Source organism: Diceros bicornis, chromosome 11 (assembly GCF_020826845.1).
Source record: "Diceros bicornis minor isolate mBicDic1 chromosome 11, mDicBic1.mat.cur, whole genome shotgun sequence".
Classification (NCBI taxonomy): Eukaryota; Metazoa; Chordata; class Mammalia; order Perissodactyla; family Rhinocerotidae; genus Diceros; species Diceros bicornis.
This window is the reverse complement of record NC_080750.1, coordinates 38,631,528-38,646,085: the sequence shown is the minus strand read 5'-3', so window position 1 is coordinate 38,646,085 and position 14,558 is coordinate 38,631,528. Positions and strand designations below refer to the sequence as shown.

At 36.7% G+C, this 14,558-nt stretch overlaps 1 protein-coding gene across 7 annotated transcripts in view; it reads right to left on the bottom strand.

The window, feature by feature from the left end:
- The window catches only part of DCLK2 (doublecortin like kinase 2), a 141,316-nt gene that overhangs the window by 114,036 nt on the left and 12,722 nt on the right, over positions 1–14,558 (bottom strand). For all 7 annotated transcript variants that reach the window (XR_009221549.1, XR_009221548.1, XM_058550171.1 and 4 more), the window contains exon 2: positions 6,059–6,393. Coding sequence is in view for 5 of the 7 variants with exons in the window: in XM_058550171.1 (XP_058406154.1) it covers positions 6,059–6,393 (335 nt within the window). In the remaining 2 variants the exon portion in view is untranslated. The remainder of the gene's footprint in view (positions 1–6,058; positions 6,394–14,558) is intronic.

Genomic DNA, 14,558 nt, shown 5'->3' with positions numbered 1-14,558 from the left:
GGAATAAATAAGGAAATAAAAGAGTTTGCAGTGATGTCATTTTTATCTCACCTACACTTCACACGTTGCATAACTTATTGCGAGCTAAAATTGTTTTTCTTAAACATCTCTTCTCCTAATTTGCAACTACTAACTACTAGCAGTAACTACTAACAGGATTTTTACTGTTTTCCTCCAGTTTCCCATTAAAAAGGAGAAAATATCATTTAAGGTCAGGGGAAATTGCTTATACAATGGATACCAGAATAGCAAAAGACAAACCTGACTTCAACAAAAAAAGAAGAGGGACATCTAAATGCGTCCTTCTTTCTTCCCACTTTTCAGATCACTTTTTGAAAAAAGGGGTTCATTAAATCAAAAAAAGATTAAGCCTTCCCTCTCTTTTTTAAGAAATCTGCTTAGATCAGGGATCAAAGAACACATGACCGTATTCTCCCTTTCTATACCTGGACTTCCTGCCATACTGAAAAATCCCACTAGTTACTCATAGTCTGTTGATTCCTGATTGGGATAAATTATAGAGAAACAAAACTTCACTAGAAACTGTGATGCCAGAAAAGTAAGGTAAAAAATAAATATTATTTATATTATGGTACCCATGAAAAAATTAAACTTTTTTAAAAGTGAGGTCAGAAACCGTGACAAACCCTAAGACGACTGATAAGATGCAGGCACTCCAAAGGGTCCTCATGATCTCCAAGGAGGACCACTGCACATGGGCATCCTAAGGCTGGCAGCAGTCCCAAAGTCTGGAAGTGTTTTACCCCCAAAGCATCAACTGCTAGCAATTTCTGAGTCTGTTTTGCCTCTGCCCATGACAAGAATCAACTTGTTCCAAAATTCCACTAACTACGCTTCTTTTATGTTAAAACTCTGCTGTTTCTTGGAAAGCTAAAAGCTAGAATTTTTTACACATGTGGACAAAAGCTATATTTGGACCTTTCAGCCTTTAACAGAATAACGACATTTTTAAAAGAACTCCTCTTGCTGCAGTTTATTATAAGAAAATCACTCTGCCTTTCCAAAAATTTAAAAAGTAAACGTTGTTGCCCTATACAATTCCTTTAAAAGTTCAAGAAAGTTTTATTTTTAAAAGAAAAACAAAAGTGAAGCATTTAATCCAAATTAATTGCAAGTTAAAAGAAAACTAAGAGGAGAATTGTCAGGACTTCTACATTCAAATCATTTTTTCTAATCATCCCATCGATAAATACATAGGTTGTGTATTTTTTTAAAAATTGATAATCATGACATCACTTTTGAGTATTAAATACTTAAAATCCCACAAGATTAAATCACAATTTCTTAGATTTTTCTTTAAATACCCGTAAAACCATTTGGGACATCTTTATTTAATCCCCCGTGAAGCTATACTACTCAACTGCACATCAACCTCTCACAACAAAGACAAACAGATTGAATTCTAGGACAACAAAATATCCCAGTATATAAACTGTGACATTCTAACACATCTGCCTCAATCAGATAAAAAGTGGCTAGACAGGCTATGAGAACATCTGTAAGTTCTGAAATAAAGTTTACCATGTGGCCTAATTGATAACGAAGTTAATATTTGAACAAGTATCAGTTCCTTTCAAATTATTTCACTTATTTTACACAACGATTTCTGAATCTCAGTGCTACTGACATTTTGGACCCTAAAGAATTATGTTGTGTCTGTCCTGTGCATTGTAGGATGGCTGGCAGCATCCTGGCTGCAGTAGAAGCCCCGCCCCCAGTCATGACAATCAAAAAAATGATTCCAGACACTGTTAAATGTCCCCTAGGGACAAAACTGTATCCAGTTGAGAAGCACTGCTCTAAAGAAAACCCAAGCATTAACGTGGATAAAATCCTAAAATATGATTTTATTTGAAGTGATTTTATAAGGAGACAAAATATATTAGTTAGTTGTACTAAACCAAGTCAGACCTTTTAAATGGAGTCAATACTACTAGGAAGATGCGATTATCCATTTTGAAGGAACATTGGATTCAAGCGACATCTTTTAACAACATAAATGCTACTGGCACATGCCACACCATTGCCCCTTCAATCAGGAAAGCTTTGAAGCCCATAAAAGATAACCAGGGCCCCTTAAAACTCTAGCATAGGAGTTAGGATGGGGATCAGTGACTGTTCATGATGAAATGCCCATAAATTGTTTAATCTCTATCCTTGTGTCTAAGATCAGATTCATTTAAGATGAAAACAACAAATCTGAGTAGGAACTAAGCCAGAAAGAACATAAAAGTTGAGGCAGACAGTCTAAAATTTTGTGCAGGGACAACTCTAACAGATCTTAATTCTTTTTCCATTCCTTTCTCTTCACCTAAGCACAGCCGTCCTTGAGAATTTTCAGAGAGCAGAGTTTTATGTACCCATAAAAACAATCATTTTATAAAATAAAATCAAAATGAACACTGCCATTTAAATATTTGCATTAATCTTAAGCATAAGACAAATATTTTATGCTATTTCAAAATAAGATTTAATGTTCTCTTTATAACATATATCAACCAAAAAACAGACCTGATGTTTTAAATAGCAGTCTACCTATAGTACAGATGTTCAATTAGCACCAAGAAAACTATAGCTTTTAAGGATACCTGGCACTCTGAAAATACAATATCCAAAGCTGTAACTATCAAAAATTAAATCCATAATTTTTCCAAAGAAATATTTTATTTGAAAGTTTTAAAATTAAGTTCTATAAGACATAAGCAGTGACAAAAGAGATACTTTTAGCAACCTTTTATAGCCACATACCAAAATTTCAAGGATTAACTCACAATGTTTTAATTTCTGCAATCTGATTGAAATCAGTCTTTGTTTTCTTTCTCAGTGCTTGAGTTTTTGCTTCTAGGTAGACATGAGGAAGAAGTAGTGGAAATCAGAATAGCAAATACTGGATTTCTGATGGCAATATAATCTTGTTTCCTTCTGAATTAGTTTAAAAAAAATTCTTCCTCTACTTTTCTTTTCCATCTTAACACAAAATTGAAAACATACTATAGAGGTTTTTCTTGCTTTTTCCACTTAACGTTTTCCCATGTCTTTAAATATTCCCCCAAACATAATTTTCAATGGCCACTACATATGAATTCTATGGTAATATCATTTAACTGTTTTCTACTTTAGGGATTTTAAATTGTTTCCAATCTTTGGCTCTTATTGCTGGAATGAAAATTCTTATGCATAATTATGTTTGCATTTCATGTTATTTAGGATAAATCCCTAGAAGTTAATTTACTAGTTCAAATAGTAAAAACATTTGTATACTTGTAAAAAACAAATTGCTTTCCATAAAAGATTATGAAATTGATACTTCCATCAGTCTTTGAGAATGCCAATTCACTGCATATTAAAAAATGGAAATTTTCTATGAAAACTTGCCAATTTTAAATATTAAAAATATCTCATTGCTTTAATTAAAGACTTTTTAGTAAGACTGAACACTTTTTTTTTTTTAATTTATTTATTTATTTCCCCCAAAGCCCCAGTAGATAGTTGTATGTCATAGCTCCACACCCTTCCAGTTGCTGTATGTGAGACACGGCCTCAGCATGGCCGGAGAAGCGGTGCGTCGGTGCGCGCCCGGGATCCGAACCCGGGCCCCCAGCAGCGGAGCGCACGCACTTAACCACTAAGCCACGGGGCCGGCCCAAGAGTGAACGCTTCTTTATGCTAGTATTTATAATTCTACCTTTTCAAATTGTCTGTTAGGTCTTTTATCCATCTTTCCATTTTAGTGTTAGTTTCTTCCATACTCAACTACTATAACTCAATAGAAAAGCATATAACCCTTGGTTACGACATCTAGAAATTTTTAACTTTTATGTTGTCCAACCAACTTTTCCCTTTGTAATTTTCCTACTATTATATGCATAGAAAATCCTTTCCCATTTCAACACAACTATTGACATATTTTCTTTTAGTTCTTTCGTTCCATTTTGACATCTATATTTTTTAAACACCTGGAATTTATTTTTGGTATGGTATAAGGATAATGATTTAGTATCTGGTAGCATGAGAACCCATTAATCATTATTTCCAAAATTGTCCTGCTTATTTTTCCAGATTAAGTTTTAAAATTACTTTGTCAGGTATCCCTCCCCCCATTCCCCCCAAAATCTCATTTAGATTCTTATTGAAATTGCAATTAAACTGTAAATAAAAATCAGGAAGAATGTATAAAAGAATGTTGAATACTGGTGCTATCGGGTATCCTTACCTTGGACCTGACTTCACAGAAATACTTCTGGTATCTCTCTTGTTTAACAATACATGGGCTTTTTGTTTCAGATATGAATTTCTTTTTTCCTTTTTTTTAGTGTATTAGAGAATTCTCCTTCCATTTTTATTACTAAATCTTTAACTAAACATAGATTTTGTATTTTGTGAAATGCCTTTGTGACATCTTTTTGGGGACTATTATTCTTTATCCTCTAGATCTCATGTAGAAACAGGTTTTTTAATAGTAAGCCATCTTTTAATTCCTGTCATAAGTCCTACTCATAGCAGTGTCTTATTCTTTAACATGTTGATGATTTGGGGTTGTTTCTGCTTTAGTTAACATTTTTACACATAAATATTTCTAGTCTAGAGCCTTTTTGAAGACAATTTTTTGGATAACTATTAAAATTCTAATGATTACTATTTCAATTAGATGTTCAACTTCCTTATTTCACATATCTTCCCTGAACAACATTTGGAGATTTCCAAATCTAAGTTTCAATTTTTAAAATCTCATCTGCATTTACTAAACGTGTATGTTTTCTAATTTAGTGTATTTATGATTTTCATTTTTTGCTTTTGTTAGGTATCTTAAAGGTTTGTCTCTATATTTCCTGTCTTTCCTGTGTTCACCAAGAATCAATTATTTACCAAATCTCCTTTCTATCTCATGGTATAAATTATTTTCACTTACTTGCAGAATGAATCTTATGGTGTTTTGTGTTTTACTGTGCTATTAACTCACTTTGTAAAGTGTCTATTTCCATTCATACTGTGAACCTATCTTGGGGCAGGCTGCAACGAAGTGTTATGCCTTCTAACCATTAATTAATTAGAAAAATCATTATACTCCTAGTAAGACCTGGTAAGACTTAGTAACTTGATCTGGTCTTAGGAAATTAGAAAACTATTTTAATTGTGTTTTTCCAGAAGACACTGCTCCAGAGTTTTATATTATTCATTCTCAGCACTACATGAGCCAAACGCTTCAAAATAAATTATGTTAGAGGGAAGAAACAAAATGGAATGAAGAAACAAATTGAATGTTGGAAACTATAATGTTTAATACAATGTAAATATAAACAATTTAACTTTATTGAAATTAGAAAAAAATACACTTCAGAAACCACATATTTCTTTTTAGGAATGATAATCTGATTGTGCCGAAACTGAATATTTGTATAACTGCTATTCGTCTGTCTTGAAATTTGCCCTTTTTTTTAGTCCATTAGATTCCCTGGTATATTGTTACCATAATTTGGCTTGCATTTCCTGTGTAATTTGTGTATATTTTTCAGAAATGCTGATTAATTACCTCCATTGTTCTCTATGAAACTCATATGGACATTCCTACAAAAGAACTTTCTTTGAAATGCATTTTCCATATTATACATAAGTGGAGAGGGAAAGCTTTTTAAAAAATGTTAAATATCTTTTATTTTTATTCCTGTGATTTACCCAAACCCATAATGACTCTACTAGTCAACAGATATTTTTAAATAGAGAACATCCCACTTAATGTAGGCAGCCTCTTCAACTTACACTTTTCCCTCACAAGTTTACATTTCCCTTCCAATGACCATAAGAAGTATAGGATAGATTTCTCTAAATCCACTTTTGAGATATACGTGTAAAGAGATAGGTAAGCCACTTACATTTTTCATGATAAAGGCTAATACATACACACACACACACACACACTCTTCTCAAGTAGGACTACTAGCATAATTTCTAGCGGACTATGAAATTCATATTGCCAAATATGTAACCACCATGGTACAGAGTTTAAAAGATGGAGAGCTGGGGGCGAGAAACGTCTTACCTGCTTTCCATCCAGTGTGCAGAGCCTCTTGACCACTCCTGAGTCTAATTTAATGGCTTCAGTGATATCTGTTAAGACTTGTTCAAAGGAATGAGCAGTCTTCTTATTTAGAAGGATCCGCACGGCTTTTCTAGGCTTCACTCCACTTCGAATCACGGTCACTAATTTGGGTTTGATGAAATCTTTACTTTCCTTCACTTCACTTTTCACCGAGGAGGGAGCAGCCAAGGCTCGGGTAGTCCCACCCTTGATGTTTACAGACCAGTTCGGATTAATATTTTTGGTGTAATCAACTTTACGAAATGGTTCGTTGGATGCACACACATAACTCTCACCTAAAAAGAAAAAATCAATTTTATTAGCATGATTATCTCCACTACAGATGCACTGTATCTGAAGAACAAATGCTGGAGACCCATTAAGTGAACTGCTAAACTTCACAGGTTCACTGAAAGGGGATTCACATCCTTTTCCTTGGCCTCCCTCCCTTTCTTTTTTTTTTTTTTTTGTGAGGAGATCAGCCCTGTGCTAACATCTGCCAATCCTCCTCTTTTTTGCTGAGGAAGACTGGCCCTGGGCTAACATCCGTGCCCATCTTCCCCCACTTTATATGGGACGCCGCCACAGCATGGCTTGCCAAGCGGTGCATCGGTGCGCGCCTGGGATCCCGACCGGCGAACCCCGGGGCAGGGCAGCAGAGCGCGCGCACCTAAGGGCTTACGCCACCGGGCCGGCCCCCCCCCTTTCTTTTTAATAGCATCTAGATTGGTTTTGAAAGAATAACATGCATTGCAGAACGAAAAGCACTGGACAAAGAAACTACTGAGAGATCTGGGTTTTATTTTGACCAAATGTGTCACCCTGGATAATTCCTCTGCAGTTTGGTTCTCACTGTAAAGTGAAGTTGTTGAACCAGATGAATTCTAAGTACTTCCTAGCTCCAAAAGTCTATTAACTAATTTAATTTTTTAAAAATCTCATTCTAGAAGAAATAATTGTACCACAAAATAACATACCCGCATAAAGAAATAAAACTATTTTCTTCCTCTTTCCAATAATAGATTTCAGTCCTAATCAAAGAATAATCACTACATCTTCACATAGCTGACTAAATTATATTCAGCTATAGGATCATTCACTTGATTAACGGAGACTGCAAAAATGAAGGAAGAGTTTTGACAGCTCAAAGAAACATACCTTAGGCATTTTTTTTCTTAATTAAAGAATGTAAATTTAAAATAATTAAACAGACAACTTTTGCTATATCCACTTAAATGGGAAAGAATGTTAAATACTTAAAATGATGTATTCATTACTCACGTAGCCTTCAGCTTAATTTTTTTTAAGTAAAACATAAAAACTATACTGTTTGTCAATTGGTTTACCAATTCAATGTTCACTAATTTTAAATTCCAAAATTATATGTTGAGAAAATTTTTCATAATTATGTTTAAAAATCATAATTCATAATGATATGTTTAAAAATCATAATTTTTCTTTCAGAAAACTCAGACGTCACTGAATTAGTCTCAACTTTTTGGTATACAATATAAGAGGGTTTACACATTAAGATTTTCTCTTAAGATATCTTAAAACTCAAAGAGAATCCATTATTTTTTCACATATTCAGTATAACCTCATTCTTAACAATTATATGATACAAGCTTTATATGCTGTAAATGCTTAAAACAAAAATAACCAAAATAGTGAAAGGGAATTCCTGAGAAAAACCCATTAATATAAATATTATATTTAACTATTATCAGGATGTTCTTGAAAACCTGAATAATGGAGAACTTAAAGACTCCCTATGGCACACCAACAATTCAGCAACAGATCAGGCATACAAGAAGGGTCTAAAAAGAGGAGTACTGTCTTCTATTTAAAGATATAATTAGGTCACTCCCCCAAGAAAACTAGGGAACCAGCTGTAGCTTTACCGATACTTCTACACCAATAACCTGAAGTCTAGCCCAACCATCACCATTTAGAGATTTTTCATCTCTGTAGGTTTACCTAAATCATTTTTCACAGTGTAATTGTCTGGGAAAATGCATGTAACTTCAAAAATAGGTATAAATTTAATAAAATAGAACTATACATCACGTGCATGCATTAAGGAGCGAAAATAAACAATTATGCTTTTCCTTTAATTTTAGAGAGAAAGCAACTCTCACGTTGAAAAGTTCTTCCTAATTTTACCTATGATAAAAATTTAATTGTATATTCTGACCTAAAATATTAAGATGGAAGAAAAAAAGGAATCTCAGGAAGCAAAAGTGATTTTTTTTAAGGGCAGGGAGAAGTCAATGGGGGAAAACTCTTCCCAAGTTAAAAAGAAAAGACAATGGCATAAAGGAACAAAAGAAGAGCAAATGTAATGTCAATTTCCTTAGTCAACCTAGTTCCTGCACAGTTGACACATCAACCAGGAGAGCTGCCTTTTAAATTCCTCGGTATTTTGCCTCTTTACGTGGGTTCAGAGTATCAGAATGAAAATAGGTGAAGGAAGCCTTTTAATATATTTGTGTGTGGTTACAGATAAATTTTAATTCTCTCCCTCTCTCCCTTCCTCCCTTCATAACGTTTCTATTAAAAACTTGTAGGGGCAGGACCAGTGGCACAAGCTGCTAAGCGTGTGCACTCTGCTGTGGCGGCCTGGGGTTTGCCGGTTCGGATCCCGGGCGCATACCCACGCACCGCTTGGCAGGCCATGCTGTGGCAGCGTCCCATGTAAGGTGGAGGAAGATGAGCACGGATGTTAGCCCAGGGCCAGTCTTCTTCAGCAAGAAAAAAAAAAAAGAGGATTGGCAGATGTTAGCCCAGGGCTAATCTTTCTCTCACACACACACACACACACACACACAAAAAAACTTGTAGATCAGTTCTATAACAAAAATGTTAAGTTTTGAACCAGGGCTGGCAAATGCCTGCTACACAGAGCCTCACACCTTCCCTGCATCCACGGCCGACACAAATAATAGTTTTACAGAGTACTCTTCTGTTAAGCCTAGACTTCCTCTCACAATACGCACTAAGTAGCTACTATGCACCAGCTCACACGTTAGGTGCTGACATGATATGAAACCCACTTTGGCATCCTTGGCACTCAACATTCAGCACAAAGGTTCAAGACATGGTTTTGAGGTCAGGCCTGTGTTTCTGTATACTGGGCACATAAATCCCTACAGAACAGATGCCATACCTCAATAACAACAGCCACCAAGATACCCAGGCTAGCTTCCCTTGTTATGTCCCCACGCAGATCAAACACCAAGATACAATCTCCTGATTGTAATTTTGTCACGTACACAGATTTGCCTATAAGGAGAGAATATGCTGAGAAAATACTTGAAGATTTCAGTTCCTTGGGCAGTTAGCAGCTCTTGCTGTTAATCAAACAATAAATTATTGTTCTCTGTTAGATACTAGGCACCTACAAGATTAATTAGAAGCAATCAGCCTCCTCCCAACCAGATTCCTGCTACTGTAGGGATTCTTGTTTAAAATTTGTTACTCCCCTGCCAACCTGTCACTTCTCCCCATCCTGATGAGGAACATCACTTCCTACTCAAACTACTCAGCTAGAAACTTAGGCTTCTGGCTTCCCTACGTACTACATTCTGACATCCAGTTCTGTCCACTCTTATCTTCTAACTATATCTAAAAATGCCCCTCCTCTCTCTCATTGCCACCCACTTCCCACCTGGATCAATGCAAGAATCTTCTGTTTTCTGCTCACTTCCCAGATATATAACAAGTTTTCCAAATGACAGTGCATTTTATGCCTCTGATACAGCTGAAAAAGTATATCCTAAAGAGTCTTGACATACTGATAAAATTACATTGAGAGAATTTTTTAAACTCTTACTAATGAATATTAAAACTGCACTTGCCAAAACAAGGAAAGCATAAGCGTCTCATTTAAAAATTAGAGTTAACTAATTCAAAATTATATATGCACCCCTACGTTCACTGCAGCAATATTCACAATAGCTAAGACTTGGAAACAACCTAAGTGCCTGTCAACAGATGAATGGATAAAGAAGTAGTAGTATATATAAACAATGGAATACTACTCAGCCATAAAAAAGATGAAATCATGCCATTTGCGACAACATGGATGGACCTTGAAGGTATTATGCTAAGTGAAATAAGTCAGATAGAGAAAAACAATTACAGTACGACTTCACTCATATGTGGAAGATAAACAAACAAATAGATATGGAGAACAGATTGGTGGTTACCAGAAGGGAAGGGGATAGGGGGAGGGCAAAAGGGATAAAGGGGCACATATGTATGGTGACGGATGGAAACTAGACTTTTGGTGATGAACATGATGCAGTCTATACAGAAGTTGAAATATAATAATGTACACCTGAAATTTATATAATGTTACAAACCAATGTGACCTCAATAAAATTTACAAAAAGAAATAAAAATTAGAGTTAAACTAAGATGTAAATATGTGTGTATACATATATAAATATCATATATGGATATATGAAAAATAAAGCAGTCCCCGAAGTCCAGAATAGATCTGACACTCACGGCTAGACATCAATGTTATTACAAGCTGGTCTGACACTCAGTCAGACTTGCGTTCTTCTGTGGGATATAATCTCACAGAATATCTATATCAAATGAAGTCACTCTGAGACTATGATAAAGTGACACAAAAACAAGGTCACTACGCAACCCACAAAATACTAAACATCCCCCTCTTCCACTCAGTGAGTGACTGCCACTTCTTTACCAATTATAAATTTTCCTCAACCTAGTCTGCCCTCCCTACAAATAAGATTTAATGAGATACCCAATCATAGGATTGGCCTTCCTTCTGACAGTACTCAATACAGAATGATTCCCTGCCTTCCTTAGATCCTCCCTGAAATTATTCAAAGCCCAAATTCTATGACAGGTCTAACATCTTACTGAGATGTCTCATGGTATCTTATAATGTCCATTTTTCCTTGCTGCAATGAGTAATAAACTCAACTTGTTCAACTATAGGCATGCTTTTGGTGGTCTTTGGCTAAAAAGAATTGAGATACATGCACACACACATACATATTCCTATATCTTCTCTCTCCCTCTTTCTCTAATAGTTCTCTCTCTCTAATAACAGTTCTTTGACCATATGAGATTAGGAGGAAGTCATTTTGAAAATTATGATCAGGTGAATACTACAGACAAAGAGGATTTGCTTCCTGTATAAGAAGGAGGATGAATAGAAGCATAAGGTGGTTATACAACTTAACTGTTTTCAAGCACAGTACAGAACAGAAAGTCTTTCAATTTCCTTTAAGACGCTCTACAGTGGCATGGCTGTGGCTTCTCACCATTGATATTTTGTTCAAAGAGACTTTGCATCACTTCACATCTAGCAGGTTGACAAACTGTGTCTACAATTGTGTAATACAACCTGAGTATCTGCTAACCATTAACTTTCATCCTTACTCAACCAGATGAATTGCCTCCTATTTATAGGCAAGGGGCTATTAAAGGCTAGGAACTCCTCACTTTTTTGTTCTCTGAAAACCTTGATCCCTACAAATGTATTTCAGTCTGTGCCAATTTTTCCCACCTCCTCTCCCTTTTTAGTGATAAGGGTACCCTCCTCCTACTCAAGTCCCTCTAATCAGGATTTGGGTCCTTCCCTCTCCTCGTGCTGAGGTTTCAGGGACATTCTTCGCTCCTCTGTTTAACTAGACAGCCATCTCTACAGGATTATATACAAGCGTCTCCCACCTCAAACACACACAAATCCTCCCATCTCTTCATTCCTCATCCCACTCTACCCAACGTGCTTGTGGCTGCTATTCACTGCCAAGTTAGAAAGCACTCCTCATCTGGTTTTTTTTTTTAAATGTGTGCATGTGGAGTGTTTTGAGGTTTTTTTTGAGGAAGATTGGCCCTGAGCTAACATCTGTTGCCGATCTTCCTCCTTTTTTCTCCCCAAAGCCCCAGTAGATAGTTCTATGTCATAGTTGTACATCCTTCTAGCTGCTCTGTGTGGGACGCCGCCTCAGCATGGCTTGATGACCGGTGAGCAGGTCCGCGCAGAGGATCTGAACCAGTGAACCCCAGGCCACTGAAGTGGAGTGCATGAACTTAACTGCTACACCACCAGGCCGGCCCCTCCTCATCTGGTTTTTTTCCTACTTCCTCACCCACTATTTGCTCTTAAGTCACTGCAGCATCACTCCCCTGGCTGAAATGCCCTGATTCCCTAGCACTTCTTTCCCAACTGTGAAATGCAAAGCACATCTTCTAATCTCACTTGGTGTCTTCTGAGGACAATGGACACCAGTTATGATTCTCTTCTTGCAAATCCTTCTTTCCTTAGCTTCCATGATCTCATTTCTTTTGTTTTCCTCCTCTTTGGTTGCTCCTTCTTGGTCTGCTTTTCAAGATCCTGTTGTCCCACCCTTCCACCTCATCCTCCTTAGACTCTCTGTGAGCAGCTGCATCCACCCCCATGGCTTCAATCACCACCTATACCCTGAGGACATCTCCAGCCTAGTCCTTTCTCGTGAGTTCAAACCACTTACAGAACATCTCGATTAGATCATTTATGGGTATCTCACATGCCACATGTCTACAACTAACTTCACTCCCCACTATTGCCCCTGTGACCTCAAAGTCTCCTCGTCTTGAATCCCCCAACTTGAATGAAATCACCGCCTATACAGTCACCTAAGCAAAAACCAAGACTCCTGTCTCTGTTCTCCCTTTCTCCACATTCCATAGAATTGACAAAACTGCTGACTTTGGTCTAAGCACCGCTGGAATCCATCCCCTTCAACCCTGCCTTCTCTCATTTCTCCCTACATTAGAGTAGTTAAGCTCCCTATATCAGGCCTCACCCCCTCATCTTCCACACAGCTGTCACAGCAAGTTTTTAAAAATGTAGATCTGATGTCTTTTGCCTGCTTCACTACCTTGAGAATAAAGGCCAAACTCCTCAGCACATCACACACTTGCAGTCTCATCTCCCACCACTTTCCTACAGGTTCCTAAGTTAGTGTCATACCAGTATATTTCCTTCCAAACTCATCATACCCTCTTATTCTCATTGCTTCTTATATGCCTGAAATGACCTTCTTCTTCCTCCCATCTTGCCTTTTTTACTGACCAGTCAATATTAATCACTCCTGGCAAGGAGATAAAGCAATGAGAAGTTCCATATATTGCTGGAAGGATTTTAAATTGGTTCAATCCCTTAGGAAAAACAGGTTGGCATTATCCATTACTAAGCTGACAATATACACATCATATGACTTATAAATCCACCCCAGGAAAATATCCTGAAGAAACCCATGCATGTGAGCACCAGTGTGTGTAAGTGTTTGTGTGTGTGTGTGTGTGTGTGTGTGTGAATTCAGTAATTCACAGAAGTATTGCTCAATAGCCAAAGATGAGAATGAATCCACATGTCCATCAACAGGAGAACAGATACATAGATTGTGATGTGGTCATATACTATACTACTGTACAGTAATGAAAATAAACAAACAAGAACTATATGCCTCGACTTGGATGAATTTTACAAACAATGGTAGCAAAAGACAATAAAAGAATACAAATTAAACTACACTGATTAGGGATGCCTTCATCAGTGGTAAAAATATAAAGAAAAGCAAGAGTCAGGCTACTGTTACCTTGAAAAGGTTATAACTAGGAAGGGACACAGGGAGAGCATCTCCGATTCCAGCAACACTCTGTTTCTTGACATTGCTGGTCATCACAAAAGTGTTCGCTTCATAATAACTCACTGGGCTGTGCATGTATGTTATATGAGCTTTCCGTAGGTATATTTCATAATTTTAAAATTTTAAAAATTACATCACTCGTGGTTCTTCTTTTTGTACCCTGAGCTTACAATTTATTAATTTCTCATAGTCATTTATTCCTTATCTGTCTCTTCTAGTGGTTCTTAGTGGCGAGTTTTTGTTTTTAATCAGGTGATTTTGTTATATAAGTACAGATGCCCAGACCTCACCACAGTTCAGCTGAACCAGAATCACTGGAAGGTGGGACCGGAACATGTAGGTAAGGTTTTTTAATTTCACAAGTGACTCTGAAAACAATCCCTCATTACAAACCACTGCCTAGGCTGGAAGCTCCTTGAAAAACTGACTGTATCTTCCTTATACTACCCACATCTATCACAGTACCTGGTATATAACAGATACTCAAAACATGTTTGTCTAAGTAATGATGAAAACGTGGATTTCCAAAGCAAATTTACACATCTCATAGTTTGGATTTGCATTACTTCTAGCTAAAACATTTGCATAGTGTGGCTGTTTAAATGGAATAACCCTAGGAGGCTCAGGGTTAGACTCCTGAAAGACATCGTGCATGGTCTGAGACACTCTTAGGTCATGCCAGTCCATCAAAAGGCAACCTAAGGCACATAGGAAAACAAGCAGCATATGACGGCTGCCTAGTACCTACCAACATTTTTTCTTCACTTCAGACAATCAAAGCATCA